Here is a 23,751-nt window from a genome sequence, read left to right as displayed (position 1 = left end):
ATAAATAGTTATGTTTTTAAAAGAAAAACTATTATTGTTATAAGTAACACATTCAGTTGAACTAAACTATGCATGCCTATTTAAATATATTTACACATGGCTTGTGTGTATCATATATATATATATATTATTCATACCTTTGGTGTATAGGAAGCAAGCAGATTTTAACATGAAATTTTGGGGTAAAAAAGTGCGTCTTATACACCAAAAAATACGGTAGCTTACCAATAATGTACAAGTAAAATAACAAGTTTAAAAACAATTTGCTACAGACTTATCACTAAAATAATAATACAAGATTTAATATAAGTAATTTAAGAAAACATTTAAATTTTTGAAATTTAAATATCTGTATGGTATTTTAAACAGTATATAGTATTTTATAGTTTTGATTGGGTTTTTACTGGATATTTTTCAAATTACTGACATTTTTCTCACACACACACAGGAAGGAGGTCTGTTTGGCAAGGATCTGGCTGGACTTCTCCAGGACAAAGACTATAATTACTGGAAAGAACTGGCTCAAGAATACTGCAGATATCAAGAAGAGAAGATCAGAAATAATGATATACCAAAGAAACAGATGGAACTGTAAGAGTATTTGTCTGTCAATATTGTAACAAAAATATATATATGTTTACTTGATGTGTACTATTTTCCATGTATTTTTAATTGTTATTATTATTATTTTTTTCACTCAAGAAAAGTGTCATTTAATTTAATGTTTACAATCTGCCAATGCAATTTGTTCACTGAAAGTTCATCAGAGTTAAAATGTGTTTTTTTTTTCTATTTCTGTAGATTAACTACGATAGCTGAAGATGTTGACTATGAGAAGAAAGTTATGACACAAATTAGGGGACAAATGAGAGAGCTAGAAAGAATGATGAATCAAGCCCAAGTCTTCTTGGAAGACTTGAAGAAAATGTCACAAAAGGACGGTATGAAAGAGAATCTTTATTCAGCATAAAACTAATGGGGATAATGCACTTATTCAATAAAATGCTACAAAATCAGTTTTAAAAAATATCTATAGATATTTTAGATATCTTGCTGATGACAGATTACCAGCGTCTGTTGGTAACACTCAAACTGGCTCAGTGTGCTTGAACCTCAAGTAGAAGTCTCACATTCAAATACCAGTACATTTGTGACTTGTTTATAATTTTTTTAATAAGTGACCGTGTTTAGAGCAAGCTCTTTGAATATTCAGAAAAACATGAATGCCATGATAGTTTAAATTATATTTGTTAATATTAAATTTCAAATACTTGATGTCAAAGTTGGCTTAGTGGTTACAGCACTGACTATTTTATGGAAGTCGATTCGAGATTTTATGGGAATTTTGTTTTTTATTATAAATGAACATATTTATATAAAGCTCTCTCAATAGTATTATAGATTAAATCAGAGATTTAAGATATTGGTTAACGTTCGATTTAAAGATGTCATGTTTACAGCATCAAGGAATCTCAGCTTTGCATTTTAATTGGACATTTTTAACACCATCTATGAAATAAATTCTAAACTAAAGTTCTGAATAAAATAAAAAATAGTTCAGAATCAGTGCAAAAAAGAAAATATTGCTTAGGAAGATAAAGAAAAAGTAGATGAATAGCACAACAAAAATCAAGAAAGCTTAGAAAAAATTTGGATAACTGAAACGGGGGAAAACAATTGATGTGATCAAATGAAGCTCTGAAGAAACAAAGCAAACAAGCCAAATTGATGCTGAAAGGCATGCAAATGGATTCTGGTCTGTCCTCCTGTGCAGTGAATGGGTAAATCAGCTAATCTTATAATATAACCATCTTTACCAAACTAGAATGAAGATTTTAGAATACCATAAATTCAAAGAATAATTAGTAAATAATTTACAAAAATACTGTACTGGAATCCTAAAAAAACATCAGTGATAACAACTGAGCAAACAAATGGCATTTAGCTTCTTGGTGCTGTAGCTTATGTTATTACACATAAGAATGGATCATTCATATTTTACTTTTAAATTAATATTGTAAAGCACTTTATTTTGCTTCAGTGAATAAAAAATCATCTGTTGGAGAAAATAAACAAGATAACATATGCTGAAATAATTCACACATTGACTGTTGTTACTCAATAAAATAAAGTGTATGTTAGGGTAAAACAATGTTTAATAGTAACCCAAAGGTATTGGCTGCATTACATTTCTCTGAATTGACTGTATACTTTGAAAGTATCTACAATAAGTTCGTTTATGGGTGATAAAGAGATTAAAAAAGTCAAAGTTTTTTGCTCACCAGTATATTGAAAGACTGAATAAATTTGTGAATTCTGAAAAATAAAAATAATAGGGTATGATATTAATATCAGGAAAACCCAGATGAATAATGCATAGTTACCATAAAAAAATTGAACTTGAAGTTGATTTCAGCTATTTACCTAAAAATTACATACTCGAAATGTGGTTGGCCAATTTGCTCTCAGCATTTCAGTGCCTTACATGAATTTGTGAATTTGACTGAGTTTGTAGTCACATGAAAATTTTAAATCTCCTTTCAGTGTAATGAGTTATCTTTATCAAGGTGTCTGAGCTTTTTAAAATAAAATTTTTTGTTTGGTAATGTTATAGCTGATCAAGAAATTAGTTAACAATTACAGGCTGATTTATTCACAAGTAATTCAAGTATAACCAAAGAAATTTGAACAAATATGAACCAATTATTTGTAAAGAAATGTTTTATTAAACATTTTCTTAACCTATGCTGACATTAGTTTGACAATGAAGAACTTTATGATTTTGCGAGTTTAAGACTTAAAAGTTAAAAAGAACAACTGGACTAAAGCATTGCACAGAAGCAGTATTTGTTCTCAAGAAAAGGGTAATTCAAAGAACAAATTGTGAAACTTATACTTGTATGTTTTATGAACTGTTGATAGAATGTGAAAGGTACAAGAGGAATGTGAAATGTTCTGGATGATTTAACTTGTATGCATAAAATTTCTTTAATTAGGCCTAACTTATTTTCATAGAAGTGTTTTAGAATGATTTTGATGATGAAAACAAGTCTTAAGATTTTGACAACATGTAATGACACTTTGTACATGTAAAAATTAATAGCATTATGAATGATATATATATATAATAGTATTCCATTAACAACTAATTAAAACTGCACATATGCTATAACCTTTTACAGAATGCCATTCAACATGGTATTATGTATTTGATGTCAGAGTTATCAAGTATTAATTTTACCCTTCTTTACTGATTTAGTAACAGTTTATGGTAGAGTAAATAACAGATACAATATATATATATATATATATATATATATATGGATACTGAAAGAAAAAGTTAATATGCATTTCAAAGGATCTAGAGGTTATGTAAATACAATATGCAAACTGTATGATGGACAAAAATAATTATATTATTCACATGAAAAATCACTTTTAACTTCGACTTTTCAGTCTGAGTCAGACTGACATCATCAGTTCAAAGACATATCTAGAATGTAAATATTTCTGTAACACATCTGATTTCTTGTGTACAACAGATTCGTACATTTTACTAAAAGCCTGCCATATTTCATTTAGATATAGGTAGTAAATTCAGAATTATATTCAACATTCCTTCTCCAATCTGGGGTTGGTCCAGTGGACCAGCTGTTTGTACAATAGGTTAATAAACTTCATTAATTTGAAATAATTTGAAAACAACATTGCAAGCTCCTGAAAACTGCCTCAAATGACCTGATGAAGATCTTTGCTAGTATCATCACTAAATTACAGCAGGTAGATAAAGGTTGTTTCACTATTCTAAATGAATTCTTACCAGCCAATTAAAACTATTTTAGTTAACTTTTAGTTGTCACAGTTAAATGATAGAAACAATATCATCTATAACAAAGGCCTAGGAATTTAAACTTTATAAAAGTTGTTTGGGTTTTAATAACAGATTTTTCATAATTCAGCTATGCAGATTTCAAAAATAATATTAATTTTTTTATCGTATTAGGATTTTTTACAAATGAGGAAGAAAAAACTCTTACTTAGATCAAATTATTATATCGTTTACCACAATGAACATTTTCATTATTATGTTTGTTAACAAAAATACAAACAAACTGAAGAAAAGGGAAGAACAGAGTTTTTGAAATGAATATGCATCTTCATTCATCCTATGTGTTGTGGTCTTTCTTTTATGTATTGCATGATGACGTTTTGTGAAAAATCTTTATGCAATGAAGAAACATAGATATCATTTTTGGATTCAGCGTATAGGAAGTACTGTAGAACATGTAAAAATTTCAAGACAATAAAACCATTGCAGGCCTGTGTAATTTAATGTAGTCTCAGTGATGGGCAGAGCACATATAGACTATAGTATAGCTTTGTACTCAACAACAAAGGAATAAAATTATAGTGATATCTTTACATAAATTAAAAATTGTATCCTAATTCAATTTTTTTTACATTTTTTTTGTTTTACTAGAATCTCTTCAGATTTCCCTTCACTACCTTGCTCGACAAAGCCCTTACCAAGGTACTGCTGTTCAACGGTTTCCAGTTCCAGACAAGTATGTGGCATGGGAGGTTTTATGGGTGGAGTACGACCCAGTTATATATTCACAGCACCGTTCACAATTTCCAGTTTATCTTCATCCATTTGTTGATGACGATATATTGCTGTAAGTTTTTACTTCCAGTATGTGTAAATCTGTGAATGTGGAAGTTAGTCAGATATATTTAAACCATATAATTACTTTTTGGGTTTATCATATACCCATTTTGGGTTTATTATATATCCGTGTTTGCTTTTTGGGTTTTATCATATACTCATGATTTGTACAATCATCATGCATGATATTCACTTTATATTTTGTAATTATTTCTGGTAATAAATTTAGATATCTAAAGGTTCTGGAATTTTAAACTCAAATTTTCTGTAAAAAGAAAAATAGTAATACCAGAACTGAGTTGTAGGTGGAAATTAGTATTGTTTCACAGTGTTCACAAATGTATACATGAAACAAAACCCATAAATTCAAACAATTCTTTATGTCACAGTGACAGTTATGAGACAGTACTATTTTTCCATTATGCATAAACAAGGTGGTTTGAATTTGGAAATAATAAACTCGAAACCATCTTTAAGCAAGATGACTGATATTTTTAAATAGCCGAACTTGTATTTTAGATAAATTGTTCACATTTGAAACAAATTATGTATCAACCGATAATGTGTAGTAATCCCATTCTGCTACTACTGTAGTCTATTATAAAATGGTTATATCTGTTATACAAAAACTTGCATGTTTTCAAAATGTAATCGTTAAACTTTGATAATGTAACTACTGTTTCGTGATTTTTATTTAATTTTTTAAAATTCTTTTGAAAGGGAGTAGAAATCTAATTTGCATTATATACAATAAATAATCAAATTGTACTGTAGGCTTTATTCTATTTTTTATTTCAATATCTTCTAAATTTTTTTAAATTTTAAATGCTCATAAAAGGAGACTTTCTTTTAGCTCTAAATTCAAAACCTCTTGTATTTGTGATTGTGTATTTTTAGGAAATTTACTGAAGTAATATATATTACATATTAAAATTGTTTTGAATAAGAATATTACTTTATAGAAATTAAATTCTCATTAAAATAAAGTTCAGTTTTCACATGTCAGCTATTTTCTACTTCATATATTTTCCCAATTCTATGACAGCCTTCTCAGATCTAAATGTGCCATTCCTGTCCTTAAGTGGAACTCTTTGTCAGTTAATGCAGCAGGCTTTAGTATTGACAGACAGTCTTGGATTCTAGATTCTGATGGAAAATCTTTGGTGTATAGATTAAATGGAGAAGGACTTCCTGTGTGAGTACCACATGTAGTTAAAAATGTGTGCATTGCATCCTCATTTGATTAAGTACACTGTGAATCCTCACTTCGATAGTGACAATTGTACATGTACTGACCTTGCTTGACTGGCTATATGCTTAATGTGTCTTCAATTAGATAGTAAAAGCTGTGTGTGTGTGTGTAAGTTTGGTTGTTAAAATACACACTGTCCTCAATTAGATAGTAAAAGGTGTATATGTGTGTGTGAGTTTGGTTGTTAAAAATACACATTGTCCTCAGTTAGATAGTAAAAGCTGTATTGTGTGTGTGTGTGTAAGTTTGGTTGTTAAAATACACATTGTCCTCAATTAGATAGTAAAAGGTGTATATGTGTGTGTAAGTTTGATTGTTCAGATACACTGTATGTCCTCAGTTGTACAATAAAAATTTTAAATCTTTAAATGTTAAGCTAGCAAGGACATAACAGCTGATTTTCAAGAAATAAACAGTATTTAAAGTTTGTCTAAGTACAAAAATATAAATTCTTTAGTTGCATAATATTGAACGTGTCTTTGTTATACACTTTCACAAGTATGTATGTGAACATATAAAAAATGTGAGTAAATAAAATGCACATTTGATAATATGTATACTTTCCGTCATCAAATATGTAATAGAGTAATTAGTATTCATGAAATCTTACAGCTGTGAGAAACAAAAACAATGGTATGAAACTTTGAATTACCTATAAAATTGGCTTAAAATGAAGATGCTGGATTTCATATCAGCCGATGTAAGGATTTTGAGAATCCATCTATACAGTGTGTTATAAATGTCAAATTTTTTACTTTAAATACAGAAATCCACTTGGACGAACTGGCCTCAGAGGCAAGGGTGCTCTACCTCGCTGGGGGCCAAACCATTACATATTTGTTGTCATCACACGGTAATATTTTTGTTTTTTGTAAATTAGCTCAAAGAATGTAAACATATTTTTAATTTTAAATATTTTTGAATTTCAACTCAAAGTCTTTTTAATAAGAGCCTGTACAATGAGCTAATGAAAAATATGTTGCAAGGAGATATCATAGTTATATTGTATCCTATAAATGTATGGAAGATATATTCCAAAATAATTTCTTTATGGTTAGTTGCAAAAGATTAAATGACAATACCTTAAATTCTTAGTTCTTTATTCTCTTTTGGCTGAAATTTTTTGTGACACATTGATGTAGTTTGGAAACTTTGTGCAACATCTTTCTTATGAGCGTAAAAATGGTTTAGAAGTATTCAAGTAAAAAAATTCATGTTGATTCTTTAGATATAGATGCATGTGTGCAAGGTGACCTATTATCACCTCTTATAAGTACAAATTTGGATGTATATGTTTTGTGACTTGTTTTATGAAATACTAGATGATCTGATTACCTCGATAGTTTACTGAAGAACATGGCACTCCAAGGCAGTGAATATAACAGTAATTATTTCATGATCACTTTGATATGAATGAACAGAAATATGTAAAAAATATAAATTAAAAATCAGAAGCATGTAAAATGGCATTTCAGATAATTTTTTGTTTCCTTCAAGTCACTGCTTAAGAGGACTTTTGTTCAACACCAGAACTTATCAGTTAGGCAGAATTTTGATCAAATGATTTGCATGGATGTTAATTTCATGAACTTTTTATCCTGACTTATATAAATGGAATTGTGTTTTCATTATTCCACAAATTAATGACTAATTGAGAATATTTAGCATAATGTATAAGTGGTTATGCGGGTATTACAGAAGATTTTTATTTTGTAATTTTTCTTTTAGTATTTTGTTATTGTATTTCATTCAGTGCTGTTTTGGTTGTCCTTTTGTTTATAGTAACATGTACTCTTACACTTGCTGTCCTTTTATAATAATAATATTTATTGGACATATTAATTTACTACTGCTTCCAGGCTTTTTAAAAAGTTGTATCTTGTTATTTCAGATGGCAGAAAACCACATTGCTAGCAAAAGATAGCAATAGTTTGGAGTTTATTGCCCTCTTTACAGCTGACCAAAATCACATTTCCTTACCAGGGGTAAAACAGTAAAACATGATTTTTAATGCATTTTTTTATTGAATATAACATTTAATATCAATTATTTTAGCTCTTATAAAGGCAATTAGTCTAAATTATTTTTGCTTCTTATAGTTCATTGTGTAATAGTTGTGTTTTAACTTGCACTTCTGCATACTTCCTAGTGTCAGTGAAAGATTGTGTCTATTTAATTTTATATTTTTATCCATGGTTCTTTTGTTTAATATATATATACATATTCAGTCATGTATTTACTAGGTTTCTATTTTTTGAACAGTAGTTCGGTAATGAATATAATTGAACAGGTTGAATAGATTTTGGCTGATTATTAATTATCTCTGTTTCCGATACAGTACATTACCTCCTCTCATGTTCAATGCTACCCTCCATATGCAAAAAATGTTTTCACATGCTACAAGCCTTGAGTTCCCAAGTGCCTTACAACCAACTGATTCAAATGCATCTCGCATGTAAATCATCATGTGACAATCCTCCACCAATAAGAGTGTGACACACTCTCTTGACACGTGAATCTCTATTCAATTCTACCGAACTATCACTTCTCGTTTGGCAGTACTTGTGTCAAGATGTTTTTTATTGTGCTCTTTGAATTTGTTCAACTTTGTGATATTTTTGTTGTTGTTATTATTCTGAAATGGATTTTTTTGTTTTTCAACAGTTGATGAGTTTTAGATAACTTATTTTCCCAGTTTTTCATTTTTGTTTTCATCAAACAATTGTGTGTTTGATTTTCATCATTACACAATGAATTCCAAAGTTCAAGTTACCATTTTGGAGATCATATCTTGTACTAGCACACTCACACAGGCTACAGGTGGAGGGGACTTGTATTTGGATTTATTGACTATCATCCACCGTGAGAATGATTGTTATATGAATCAACCTGCTTCTCCTGATCGTGACCCCCTATTCCTCCTGAATATGCTGAACCAGTTCAGGTTGATGAGGATTTTGCCAGCCTTTTTCCTCCACCTGATTTTGCCATGTCTCCTTTTGACCCTAGTGTGGAATCAGCTAGGCTTAATATGGCTTTTTTTAATACACGATTTCTCAGGTATGTTCTATTCTATCCATTTCCCTGATTTCATGTGATCCCTGTCCTTCTTTGTTACATGTTACTTTCTTCTCTCAGTATTTGGTTTCCCCCCTCCCTGGATATTAGGGTTCATGTTGAGCATTTTGTTTCTCAGATGGTTGAGAGTGCTAGCATGCCTCACTATCCACAGGCTTCAGATCAGTTTGCCTTGGCCTACCATCAAGCTAAATATGCGTTTCTTGATTTCCAACAGTTAGAATTGATTTTGCCCCTGTGGGGGGCAGACTCTGATTATCCTGTTCATTTATCCCATGCCCAATTTTCCCCGCCTTTATCTTACCCCATTGACTCTCCTACAGTACTTGTCTACTATCCACCTCCTTTCCAAGGCAATCTACAGAGATCTGAGAGGTTTTCAAGGGATTGCCTCTCAACGTTGGCACATTTGTCTTCTTTGGTTCTAGCTTTACACATGTGTTGTTGGGTTCTGCTGGTGAGGGATGCCACCTTGTCCAAGTTTCGTTTACCACCTTTTTATATCTGGGACTTACATAAGGCCCTTTTTCTTCAGTGGTGTGTTTTTAGTAATATTCCTGAGACTTTGGAATTCCATGTGGAGTCAGTGCAAAAGCAAACTACCCTTTTTTCTTAGGTGGAACGTTTGTCGCATTCTGAGCCTAGACAAGCCCCTAATACTGTTGAGATTCTATATTTGGTTTGTTCTTCACAAGATAGTTTATCAATTTCATGCCCTGCCCTTCGGGCTTGCTCTGGCCCCATATGTCTTTTGGGGGTAGTCAAGGCAATCAACCATCATTTACGTGCTCGGGGATTGTGCTTCCATCATTACATGGAGGTCTGGTTTCCGTTAGCTCATTCCGTCCAGGAATCCACCCATCATATTCATCTGCTGCTTCTGTGGGATGCTTAAACAAATTGGAGAAGTCATTCCTTATATCCAATATCTTGTCCATTTGAGTGTTTTCTTCAACACTCATCTCAGTCAGACACAACCTACTCCTCTTTGATTTTGTTTGATGGAGCTTTCAGTTCTCCATGCCCTTACTGCTCCTTCTTTTACAGCTCGTGAGGTTCTATCACTTTTGGGGATGTGTTCTTCTATGGAAGCCCTTATCCCCTTGGATCGAGCACATATGCAGTCTTTTCAGTGGACACTACATGACCAATGGAATCTTGCTTGGAATCCATTGGAGATTCCTTTTTCCCTTCAAGTCGATATACACTGGTGGTTGGGCAAGGGTCACACATCGGCAGGTGTTTCACTCCCTCCTCCTTGTCTGGATTTACATATCTTCATGGTTGATTTCCTTCAGGGCTGAGGCCCATGGGTCAATCAGCAGGAAGCTTCAGGTCAGTGGTCTGCAGCCAAAAGATTTTACCATATCAACATCATGGAGCTTCTGGCTGTACATCATACATTGGATCATTTTCTTCATCTTGCCAGGAATCATCTGGTCATGATCCATTCCAACAATTCTACAGTGGTGGCTTATCTCACTCACCAAGGTGACACCCATTCTCGTTCCCTTTGTGGACGGTCCTTGGATCTTCTTTTTTGGGGCCACACGCTTGGTATTTGTATCATTGCATGTCATGTTTTGGGTGCATTCAATCTTGTTGCATATCGTCTTTCCTGTCCAGACAATGTTTATCAAACAGAGTGGTCTCTTGATCCTCTTGTTTTCTAGGGCTATGTCTTCAGTAGGGTACTTCTCACTTGGATGCATTTGCCAAATCCCTCAATACCAAATTATCTCTGTTTTGATCTCAAGTTCCTCATTCTCTTGCTCTCAATAATTTCAGTCAAGATTTGACCAACAAATACCTGTATGTTTATCCTCCTATCTATCTTGTTCATAGGGTGATCTTGATCATCCATATCACTTTGTGTCAAGTCCTTCTGGTTACTCCTTACTGGCTAGCACAACAGTGATTCCCATGGTGCTTTAGCTCAAATCTCCCCCTCCATTACCTCTTCCTTTTACTCCATCCTTTTTACGTTAACCTTGGTCACTGGCATTCCATCTAGCCCTTCATATCCTCCATCTTCATGCCTATTTTTTATCTGGTCCTTGGTGAGGAGATTTGGTTTGTGCTAGTGGGTCGCTTCTTTTTAGCTTTTTCTATTTGTCCTTCCTCTAGGGATTTTATCAACGTATGTGGAATGTCTTCTACCAATCGTTGGGTCAGGGGTTTTCACCCGCTAAACCCACTGTCCCTCATATTACACATCTTCTCACTTGGCCAGGGGTATTCTGTCTCCTCGATCCATAGGTTATTAACCCATTATCTGCTGCAGGAGCAGCTCAGTTGCCATTTTCTGACTCACAGATAAAACGGAGTTGCCATCAATCACAATAAAATGGTAATTATCATCATTTGCATAGAGTTAGTTATATATGTGCGATTGACGGATATTTCCTTCATTCGCAGCTGAGCCATAGAACTTCAGTGACGGAAGTATCCGTCATTGGCAGTTAATGGGTTAAGCTGCTTTATCCCACACTTTTTGCTCTTCCCGGTACTGTAAGGCTTTTATCTCTCCTACCCTTTCTCTCTTGTTGCATTCCCTCCAGATTAGTCATTCGTCTTGGCGTGCTGTCCTTCTGGATTTGGATGTTAATGTGGTTCTTCACTGCCTCCATTTGAACCGCTGTCCTCATGCTCAATTTTTCACTTATCCCTTAAAACTTGTTTCTTTTTTTCCTCTTAGCCTGTGGACATCATCAGTTGGATTTATTTGCCATCAACATTTGTCATGCTTGATTTTTCACTTATCCCTTAAAACTTATTTCTTTTTCCTCTTAGCCTGTGGACATCATCAGTTGGATTTATTTGCCATCAACATTTGTCATGCTTGATTTTTCACTTATCCCTTAAAACTTATTTCTTTTTCCTCTTAGCCTGTGGACATAGTCAGTCAGATTTATATGGCTTCAACATTTCACATACTCTATATCATGCCACATATATTCTTCTTTATCGGGATCAATATTTCCTTCCTAAAACTTCAGCGTCTCGGGAGGGTAATTCATCCTTCTAGATGATTTTCCTTCCTTCCAGATCAATCTTTCCTTCCTATAACTTCAGCATCTTGGGAGGTTAATTCATCCTTCTAGACGATTTCCCTTCCTATCCATTTCCTACCTTTATCCTCTGTCGGATCTGGATAGGCTACTATCAGTGCTTTTCATTGTTATGTTACCCTCATGGCTTCCTTCCATGGTGCCTGTTCCCACCTATTCATTCCTTGGAAGACATCCTCTGTTTGTGACCTTTGTCCTTTCACCCTAACCAATTGGGTTTGGTTTTTAATTCTGTTGTCTTATTCTTCCTTATTATCTTCCTATAATTTGTTCCAGGTGTTTTCTGATCAGGTCAGGCAACTTACCTTTTCCCTGGCATCTCATATCCATCATCCCTTGGAGGAAATTTTTCAGTTGGGAATGTGGACTACTCCACATATGTTCATATCTCACTATCTGCATCAGATCGCTGTATCATCATCTGTGACTGGATAAGTTATCTTTATATAAAAATATATATATACATATATTCTTTTTCAAGTGCTTTTCATTTTTTTTACTATTTGGATCTCACTCTGTGGTAAGTGGTGCCTGACCAAGTATGGTTCTCATAGTCAAATCTGCATTGTCAAGCCATGCTGACTGCATATTTCTAATTTCCATGGCCATAACATGCTCACTGTTTAGATAGGGTGTTCCACAAGAATGATTGTAGGTTTGTCCTCACGATATATTTGCTTCATTAATATGCTCGTTCCAGACTGCACTTACCCATGAACTTGCTGGATAAAGCAGAAGGGGATAGTGCCCATCCCTGCCATACCTTAGATTGAATAAATCAGGTATTGTCTGCTTTTCAAAATATGGTTTTCGTGGTCACCCATTGCACTGTCTCTAGTGTTGTCATTGCTCCAGATTATCCACTACATTTTTTCCAGTGGAGTATGAGAGTCCTTACCACTTTCCAGTTCCAAGTCGCTGGGGTGGTAGACCATGGAGGCATCCTCCTCAATGTGATAATGATAAACTATACATATAATGATAAAACCATTCACCTGTGTATGGGGTTATTGAAGGGGATATAGTAGCTTTGGAATGAGCCGTGAAAATTGCAGTTCACCCCTTTGATTGGAATTCCTCATCCTACTTCCACGTAGATGTCAGTTCCTAGTGGATGGGTTTTGGAACCAATCAACATAAGTCCTCACACTTGTATTACAGGTGTCTCTGTTTCCTCACTCAATTATACATTTGTGTTGTGGGTCACAATGGAGGTACTTGCGGATTAATATGGTTCTTCCTCTTATGCTATCTATTGATTTTATTATACCAAGAATGTTATTGTTCTAGGGGTGTTTCCTATCTGACTGGTTTTGAGTGAGATAGTTTACATTACCGAGACATGTTTACGTTACTGATCATCCGGATGTCGGGTTCCTGGATCTGTCAATCACTTGTGTCCTGTTCATAGATTGGGGGTACAAGATTCCCTCCGTTCTACTGAACTTGAGGTGAAGATGGTATGACCCTCTTTTCTACCCCCACCAGATGGCTGTGTTTGAATTATAGTCGACTTTCCACCAATATGATCCTCTTTCCTACCCCCACATGGCCGGGTATGGCCAGGTGATTAGGGAAGCTTGACTCGCAATCTGAGGGTCGAAGGTTCGAATCCCCATCCCATCAAACACTTGCCCTTTCAGCCATGGAGGCATTATAATGTGGTGATCAATCCCACTATTTATTGGTAAAAGAGTAGCCCAAGAGTTGGTGGTGGGTGGTAATGACTAGCTGTCTTCCTTCTAGTCTTTCACTGCTGAATTAGGGATGGCTAGTGCAGATAGCGAAATTCAAACCAAATCCTACCCCCACATGGATGTTGTTTCCCAACTGCCTAATTTTTGGATGCAGTTGACTTGCCGTGTACAGTCCGTTGTACCCTACCCACTCTATACTTAGGAGCACATCCTTTTACTTTCACCCACATTCCAGTACTCTGTGGGGTTGAGATTTGTTATATGATGGTTTGGATCCCTATCACAACATTATTCTCTCCCATAGGGATGTGCTCCTTCCCTTTTTCCATCCATGTGTGCAACACTTCATTCCAAACTGGGCAAAGAGTATACCTGGTACAGACGTGGTGCGGTCTCCCATGTATGATCCTCTCCTATGAGGATCTATCCTTCTAGGGTGTTTTTCGGATGCTTTCTAGGAATGCTGCTTTGTTTTCCTTCACACTGGTCCATCCACCTATTCAGTGTGGGATTCTAGCTATTTATGTGAGAGGAGGTAGGGTACTATATTGGAAGTTATAATTTTCCTATACTGAAAATGTATTTCCAATAGGGACTTACCTCTTCTCACCCTTCTTCCCCACTGAAAACCGGTGCTTCCATTTTCTGCCAAAACCTAAAGTGATAGTTTGGTACAATCAAATAAAGGGAGTCACATGCGTCAAGAGAGTGTGTTGCACTCTTGTTGGTGAAGAGTTGTCACATAATGATTTGCATGTGAGACACACTTGAATCAGTTGATTGTAAGGTATGTGGGAGCTCAAGGCTTGAGGGATGTGAAAAAATCTTTTAGCACATAGAGGGCAGCACTGAATGAGAATAGCTATTTATGTGAGAGGTGGTAAGTACCTATAGGAAATACATTTTCAGTACAGGAAGATTATAACTTTCACTTAAACATGTATGCATACAGCTTTAGTGATGTGATTTATGCAGTACACAGATTACTTAAAACTTATCAAATTAGTTAAGAGATAGTAAAAGATTTTTTGATATATCTTATAACACATTTAAAATAGAAATTGAGAAACTTTGTAAGAATTTGCAGGTGTGTATGAGATATAAATGTAATTTTGAAGGATGTAAAAAAAGATCATCTTACTCTAAATATTTTTGTACTGTAATCTTTGGAAAAAATTATTTTACAAATAGTTGAATTTTGTTTTTCCATGGTATTATTCAGGATTTTCTAAATCTGTTTGACTTTAGGGTTTTGTAAGTGGAGAAAACAAATTTGATGTTGTACGTGGACTTTTTAAGTCAGAAGCTGAAAGCAGTTTCCCATGGAGAAGTGTTGAAGATATGATGCAGGTAAAGCAGGGTAGAAAAATAACAAAAGTTCCATAAATGATACTGGAATGGTGTATTTTGAATAACTGATGTTGATTGAGAGAAAAGTAATGTTTTAGAACATCACATTTTTCAAGTGATGTCTGTAGACTTACAAACAGCACTGACTGTTTTTATTCTTTTATGTCTAATAACTATGTTAGAGTTCATAAAGTAAAAACAATAATTTTATGCTTCTGTTATATTCTGTTCATTCATAAATTTATGCAGTTATTGTGAATAATGTGATTTAATCTCAATTCCTTGTGAGTCAACTCCACATGCACACAAGTAATGTTTTAGAAAATTTCAATAATGCTTGAGATAAGATGCATATCCATGTAAACATGCAATTTTTAAATTTAAAAATGCATTAGAAATAAAATTTTGGCTAGACAAATACTCTTAGTAATCGCCATTTTGTGAATCATTTATGCATATTATATATCTGCTAGTTCAGAGGAGAAGAAAAATGTCATATCACTAATAAACACTTAGCATTGTTGATTATTCTTATTGTAAACTGTAAACTAAACAGCAAGTACTGATCACGATTACCTATAATTTGGGGTTACTGTCGAACTAAAAACTTTACTAGTTAAATTTTATCCATCAACAAACTTCTTACTGTATTGAATTTACACTGTAATTTCCTTGGGTGGTCCTTAATAAGACATTCGTAGAGAAATAAAAAGAGCAAGTACCCAGTAAATACAGCAAAATGGCACCAAAATGTTAAGTGTTGGACAGCAACAAAATGTCTCAAGCCTAAAAATCATTAAGTTTCCAGCATTAAATTTTTATTTTCAGCATAGTAGTTTATTTCGAGGAGTAAAGTACATGGTGTGTCGAAAGCCTATATCGAGCACATGATCTCATTCATCCCAGCATTGTAGAAGGTACATATTTAAATGTTATTATGTATTACTCATTGTTGTGATGGGTTAAAAATTTGTAAGATCACAGTTGCCCTTTTATAGTTGATTCTGCTTTATCTGTAAAACAATCTCATGCATTTGAATAGTCTAGTCACTGTATGACTTTTACTACATAATTTTTGTCACAAATTGCACTTGTCAGATTGATATGATACTATTTATAAATTCAAACCAGTTTTGCTTAAACTGGTTATTTGAAAGTAGTAGTTTTAAAATATAAACTGCAAACTGCACTGATTACAGTATATGTGTCGTCTGATATATTAAGAGATTTTTCTTTAAATATTGACAAATAAATTCCAGTGAAGAAGTTAATTTATGTCTCAACAGAAATTTCTAAAGGGAGGTAAACCAATATTTCTTGGCTGTTTCTTCAGTTGTTAAATATTTAAAGAATTCACATTTAATATCAAGTATCACTAACATTTTGTACACAAATTTTTCAATGTTTGAAGAAGGGGAACATAAGCAAATAAGTAATCCATAGCCCTCTTTCTCAAAGTATGTGTATATGAAAATTTACAGGAAGTGTAGAACACAAAAGAAACTGTGACTTAGATATCAACCAGAGAGCTCTATAAACTAATAATTCTATAAGTAGGATAGCACACTTCTGTTCAATGTTAGTTCAATAGATTGAAGGCCATTTGGTAGGTACTATTGATTTTTTTGGTATACATGTGACTGAGATATCTTTGAAACAGTAAATGTAGTTATGTATATCAAATAATACACAAAATCTACTTCAGATTAAATATTGTCGCTTAAAATTATGTTTTATGTTGGTAAAACTTTGAAATAGGTTTACATTAGCTGATTTTTGTTTTTACAGTATTTTGAGAGTTGTGTTACATCCTCCAAAAGTGAAGAGAGTCAGTCTGGTGTGAAATGTGAAGTTGTTGAACGTGGATATATGGATGACCCCTGGAACACTGACCATGCTTGGCGAGAAGTTGAATTATGGAGTATTCATTATGAAAAGGAAGAAGAAATTGCTGAGAAATTACAGGTATTTAGATCTTATGTATATAGTTTATATAGATTTCTGAATTAAGACCTTTCACATTTTATTCTAATAATAAATTGTACTTTTAGTAAAAGGTTATCAGAACATATAACTTTTTTGTTATGAGTTAATATTTTTATTTTTAGAAACACTGAAAATTTTCAAGATATCCAAGTTCTCTCAAACACACATTGTTACAACAAATTTACTTGAAAAAAAATTATATACTCATCTGTTATATAATTTTATAAGTAATGAAATTGTTTTTCTATTTAAGATGAATTTGAGCTGGAGAGTAATCACAGAAGATGTATTCGTGAAGCTACCAATAGGACAAGCCATGCTACTTCAGAAGATAACCGAACTTTATCGTCCACTTGTTCTGTAGTTGAAAAAACAACTTAGACTGACTTTTTAAACTATGTTTCCATTTATTGCTGATAGAAAGATTTCTTCAATGTTTTGTGATAGATACACAAACTTGTTTCTACCAGAGACTGATGCAACATTTCATCAATCGGTGATAGTTTTGTTATTAATTATGTTTTAGAAAAAGTTTCTGGAGCTAAAGCAGTTATCAAATACAATGAAAAAAAAAACGTAATTTAATTACTTAGAAAATATTGAACATATGGTAGGTATGGAAGTACTCTTTTAATTAAGTAATTGGAGTGGGGGGTTATGTTTTAAATTATTCCATTTTTAGATTAGAAGTTGTGCTGGTTTATTTATTTATCTTAAATATAATAGAAAAGGAGTATTAATATTTTGTCATTGTTCTTCTAAGTCATTCAATGCCAAAAATATTGTTTTTATTATAATATATCAGAAAACCAGTGGGCATTTTTATGGATTGTATTTCTAGCCTGAATGGTTTTATAGCTTCAAGAATTCATTAGAATGGACTAATTTTTTGTTTTATTATTTTAAAAAATGTTGTTAAATTTATTGAAGTTGACCATCTATATTTACTTGTATCAACTTGTCTGAAAGTCATACAAAACTTGGTTAATCTGAGGAAAAAACCCACCAAAACGTACTATGTGTAATGCTAAATTATAATTTTTTATAAAGGTGTTCTATCTAAAACTTTGAAAGAGCTCATCATGTGCATAATATTTCCCATTAAAGTAAGTTATTAAATGACCAAGAATTGTTAAATCATTGCAGTTTATCACTTTTACAAACAGTTTATTGAAGTAAAGTAAGAATAAAAAACCCAAAGAAAGGGAAGACAACAACATGAATTTCAGGTTGGTACTTCCCTAGTTGGTTTACCACATAATTTTGAGGGAGTGATGCATTAGCTTATACATTCTAGACCCCAAATGGAGAAAAAGAGAACTAATACGATTATTTTTCATTCAAACTTGGATTTTTAATATTCTGTCAGTGTTAAGTTTACTTTCTGTCATGTGTAGTTACTATTGATGATACATTATAGCTTTTAATTAACCTCTTTTTGGATGGAAAATATTGTCTTGAAACATTTTTATTGTTCCTTTAGCACTATTGAAAAAGATAGTGCGACATACCTGGTAAGTTATTTTAATATTTTTAGTTTTTTTAATTCACTTTCTTCACTGAAAAACTTGCATATTCATCTGAAACAATTTAGTTTATCTTGTTTGTTTTAAGTTTATGATGGAATTTAAAGATCTACAAGTTACAAGATAATACTTTCATTATAAGTGATATTAGGTTACATTTTACATGTGATAATGCATGATTTAATTCATATGTGCAAAATGTCTTCTGTAGCTTAAAAAATTGTAAATTCAAATGAAAACTTTATTGAATTACACTATTGTTTTGTTTTTGTGTAAAGGACCATATTCTGGTATCAATAATATAGGATAAAATTCAGCTAATGATTCATTATTTATTCTAGCAGTGTAATGGAGTAAAACAGACAGCAGCTACAACCAGGGTCAAACAAAAACAACTTATTAAACTTTTACAACCACAGAAGTTCAAAATAAAACTTTCAAACAGTTGGGATGTAAAGTTTATTGCTTACCAAAAACACAGTTAGTAAATACATTCCTGTCCAAGACTTGATTTAAACATAATGAACAACACAACATATATATATCAATGTTAACAGTTACTGCAATAAATAACAGAATCAGGAAAAACCTAATTCTAAATTAACAATATTCTGAATTTAAACAAAATCACTAACAACATCGAGTAACAATCAGAAATAATACATTTGACCTATATCTCATGAACTAACTTGTAGAAGTTTGTGGCAGGGCTTTTATTTAGTCGTTAGACCACAATGTTACGTCTCATGTGACTAGCTGTTACCATAAATTTACATAATCTTTCACAACTTTAATATATGTACATCACTGGTGTCAGTTTCATAATACATAATTACTAAAAATCAATGTGATCAGCTTTAATATAACTAAAAATTCATAGCTAAACTAAATGATGGAAAGAATAATAAATGAATGGTAAACAAAACCATAACAAAATAAAAACAGAATCTACTATCTCTTAACAGTTTCATGCAACACTTTTCTTGTATCTGAAATTAAAAAAATAAAGTCAGTTTAAGCTTGAATTAATTTAAAAACTAGTAATTAGCAGTAGTAAAATGAAACATCAATAAAAATTAGAGATTAGTGAAACAAGTAATAACAATAGTAATGAAATATTAACAATGAGATAAATATAACATTAATGTACTGGATGTAGTTTAATAACAAGTAGAGAAATTTTATGAAAGCTTTTACTATCTTAATAAGAAAAGTTTTAGTGCTCTAAATTTAAATGACTTGATGCATTCAGGTTTTTCTGTATTTGATATTGTTATGTTGTTGTTTGTCAACTTTACCAGTATTAGTTGAACAATTGTGGCAAATATTTTAGAAGAAATATGCATAAATTTGCCAGTAGCTCCTGGAAAATTATGTAATTTCAAAAACAATCTTACTCTTTGGATTATAATTCTAGTTTTTAACCCCTTCATGCCAGAATTTTTTGGAAATGAGCTAAAAAAGGTAGTTTTTTTTTTTCTTATTTCACATTTTGATAGACTATTGTAATACATGATAGCATGTGAATAAGTCCTGGTAAATAATAAAAGACATAGCAAGTAATGTTTTGCTCTGACAAATGTTTTGAAATGTGGAAATGAAAGTGCCCGAGTTATCTTGAACAAATACTGGAAGGGGTTAATCTATATGTGAGTATGCAATTTGTAAGACTTGGCTCTAGCTGAAGGCTTTAGCATAGTAATTCAAGTGATAATCTAACTCAATTTTAATTAAACCAAAAGTAACTCATTACTGAGCTGGGTTATTTTCATAAATGAATTTTTTACAGAACTTAGATGTGCTAATTTATTTCTGTTGATGAAACTTGTTACTGTTAGATTTTGAGGGGCTAAAAAAAAAATCTTAACTAATGATTTTTCCAATCTTAAATTGTTATATTTTCACAACGAATACAAAGAATTTTATGTAGCTAAAAAAAACAACAAATGGCTCAGCAGTAAGTCTGAAGACTTATAATGCTAAAAACTGAGTTTCCATACTTGTGCTGGGCACATCACAGATGGACGATTTTGTAATTTTGTATTTAACAGCAAACAAGTAGATGAAACTAAAAAAAAATTGCTACAGATGTTGCGATTTTTTTTGTGTATTATTCGTGATATATGATTGTAAACTTTGAGTAAAGCATTATAAGAATTGTATTATAAAATTAATGAAGCCTTTTTTTTTTTTAAGTATGCAAAATTGTTATAATTCCTCATAATGTGCCTTTAGAATTATTTAAGTTGTAGAAAACAGATAAATGCTTTATATTGTGCCTTTGAAATTTGTAAATGTTTCTTCAGTTTGGGTAGATTGTGTTTTAATAGTGCCATTGTCTTTTGAGCAATTTCCCTCAAAGGAATTATTATGAAAAATTAAAATACTCTAGAACTAAGGACTTTTTTAATCATGAAAAATTTTGAAATTAAGTGGTGCTATATGTAAGACTCTTGAGCAAGGCTTGATATTTTAAAATTTCTTAGCTTGTGTTATGTACAAGTTTTTATTCAAAGTCTCAACTGTAAGTCTTGCAGATTTAATATACTACCTAATTTATATCAGTTGTGTATGTATTAAAAATATTCATTTTGATAGATTTTACTCAATTTTCTGTCACGATAACAATTGTCTTTTACATGCATTAAGAGTGAAATATTTAAAATAAAGTTTAAATCCACTATTACAGAATAAATGTATAGAGATACAAGCTTTGACATTTCACATGGTCTCTTCAGTCTGAAAAGGACATATAAAAGTGTTCAACTGGTAACTGTATAAGCTTGGTGTTGTTCTGTAATAGTATATTTAAACTTTGTTTTAGCTTGATTTGCACATTATTGTGCACTTACCTACTATTAAACTATAAATTGTTATGATTCTATGTGGAAACTAATATAATGGTAGGGTTTCTTTTTGTGCTTGTTATGAGAAGTTTAGTTTTATGTAATCCCTTTGTTGGGGAGGAAGGGGTAGAGGACACTAAATGAATGTCTCCAGTAATATGTTTTTGAAAAGTTATGGTTAAATAAAAACTTGCAGAGTGAAATAAAAAATTTGGTTTTGGAACTTATTTTGATGAATTGAATATAGGGTGTAGCCACAGTTATATATATCTGCCAACATTTTAATGCAATCATAGAACTACAATTGATACACAAATATAGTGAACTGAGAATGTTTAGATGAACTTATAAAGTGAATTTAAGCAGTGTATCCAGTATTTAGACTACGTTTTTGTGTGAATTTCTGCTATTTTTCATGGTTTTGAGACAATGTTTCGGGCTTCTGTGCCAAAGCCATCAGGAGAAATAATGACAGGAGTCCACAAGAATATCAGTTCACTTTATCCCAACTGTTGCAGTAGGGATATAGCCAGAGTTCAAACATGTTTAAAATTGTGGAATTTAACATATTACCACTAATTGTAGTTCTTCATAATTTGTAACAAACAGATCATGAACTTAAAATGTAATTTAATGTGAAAGTGTGAATAACACATTAATGTCATTATAAACACCCGATAACTTGAACCACATATCAACCCTAGAATTAAATCCATGAGGTCCATTGAACCCCGACAATCTTGTAAACACGTTTTTCAAATTATGCACAGGTTTGCTTGAGGTTCTTGACTTTGTACAAACAAAAGTGTAAGCAAAAATACCATAAATTTTGAAATTTAACCCACTGATCAACTGCTGGTGTCATCTGTGCATCTTACTTTAAAAAAAAAAGTAATTTCACCTAAGTTTTTTTTGGTTGGTTCTTTAAACCAAGCGTTTCATGACAGAAACAAAAAATTACTCAATATGATGGAATATCCATATTCCTATCAGTTGTGAGCAGTAAAAAAGGTCGGTTACATAATTCCATTATATAATGTTTATATCATCATGAATGCGTACTTTGTTAAGGCTACAAATATCAAAAGTATGTGCATTTGTCAGAAGTTAAGAAAAATTCTGAGTGTACAATTCTACGAACAGTAGGAAAGAGGCGTGTGTTTGATCTTAAATTCGTGCTCCAGGTTGCATTAATTATTGGGGCCTGGCGATTTGGGTCGTGAGATCGCAACCTGTCGCTAAACATGCTCACTATTTCAGCTGTGGGGAGACGTTATAATATGAAGATCATTCCTATTCTATGGTAAAGGGTAGCCCAACAGCTGGCGTTGAGAGGTGTTGACTAGCTGCTTTTCTTCTAGTTTACACCAAAACATGCTCGCCCTTTCAGCCGTCGGCATCCAGCATTAAGCATCTTTTATACAGAATTGCAAGAAAGGTTAGAAAAATAAAAAAAGATACCAAACTGACAGTAAAATTTCATAATACGTGTCTAAAGTTATACATTCAAGTCACACATTCTATAATAATTGAAATATGCTGTATGCCAAGGATTTCGAAAAATATGATCGCAATACTCAGCCTTAGGCTTTTGTGTGAACTGTTTCATTTGTAGTGATAAGTGCTTGACAAAAATACCATTACAATTCAGACAAATGGAGAATGTTGTGGAGGTAAAATAGCATGAACTAAAAAGTTGGCATTAATATTTCAAACGAGACCTTGCTGGAAGCCTTCTTTTTTTTTCATTTTCTTTCTGCATCTTCTGTTGTCTTTCTCATATCCACGCTTGAAATGTTGCTTTGCTTGCTTCCTATTCAGTGCTTTTGATTGTATTTAACGTGCTAAAAAACATTCCATTGTAAGTGCCTTCTGGAGCGTAAAATAATTAATCTTTGTTGTTTGTATTCCGAGCAAAGCTGCTCTAGCTATCTGCGCTAGCCGTACCTAGTTTAGCAGCGTAAGACTAGAGGGAAAGCAGCTAGTCATCACCGCCCAGCGCCAACTCTTGGGCTACTCTTTTATCAACGAATAATGGGATTGACCGTCACATTATAACGCTCCCCAATTATCCTTACCTTTCACTATTAATAAGTGAATCATTTTTCTTGCAACGGTTGAACGGGAGGTCTGACTAGAGAAGCCTTATCTTGATGAAATCATATCCTGTTACCCTAGTTTCCAGACTAAAACCCTTGGTTGTGTTGGGTGCTGTTGCCTAAAGTACATAAACAGTTTTTGTCATTGACATCCGTGTTTATGGTTCTCATCTGTTACAT

At 32.6% G+C, this 23,751-nt stretch overlaps 1 protein-coding gene across 3 annotated transcripts in view; it reads left to right on the top strand.

The window, feature by feature from the left end:
• Positions 1-21,699, top strand: part of LOC106464459 (transient receptor potential cation channel subfamily M member 3-like) — a 96,302-nt gene extending 74,603 nt beyond the window's left edge. For all 3 annotated transcript variants that reach the window (XM_013924604.2, XM_022392187.1, XM_022392186.1), the window contains exons 22-30: positions 449-591; positions 802-941; positions 4,481-4,676; positions 5,712-5,861; positions 6,685-6,771; positions 7,810-7,903; positions 15,013-15,114; positions 16,903-17,079; positions 17,354-21,699. In XM_013924604.2, coding sequence (XP_013780058.1) covers positions 449-591; positions 802-941; positions 4,481-4,676; positions 5,712-5,861; positions 6,685-6,771; positions 7,810-7,903; positions 15,013-15,114; positions 16,903-17,079; positions 17,354-17,464 — 1,200 coding nt within the window. In that variant the 3' untranslated portion in view covers positions 17,465-21,699. The remainder of the gene's footprint in view (positions 1-448; positions 592-801; positions 942-4,480; positions 4,677-5,711; positions 5,862-6,684; positions 6,772-7,809; positions 7,904-15,012; positions 15,115-16,902; positions 17,080-17,353) is intronic.
• The last annotated feature ends 2,052 nt before the right edge of the window (positions 21,700-23,751 follow it).

This window comes from Limulus polyphemus, unplaced genomic scaffold (assembly GCF_000517525.1).
Source record: "Limulus polyphemus unplaced genomic scaffold, Limulus_polyphemus-2.1.2 Scaffold1658, whole genome shotgun sequence".
In the NCBI taxonomy this organism is placed as follows: Eukaryota; Metazoa; Arthropoda; class Merostomata; order Xiphosura; family Limulidae; genus Limulus; species Limulus polyphemus.
This window is presented reverse-complemented; position numbering and strand designations above follow the sequence as displayed.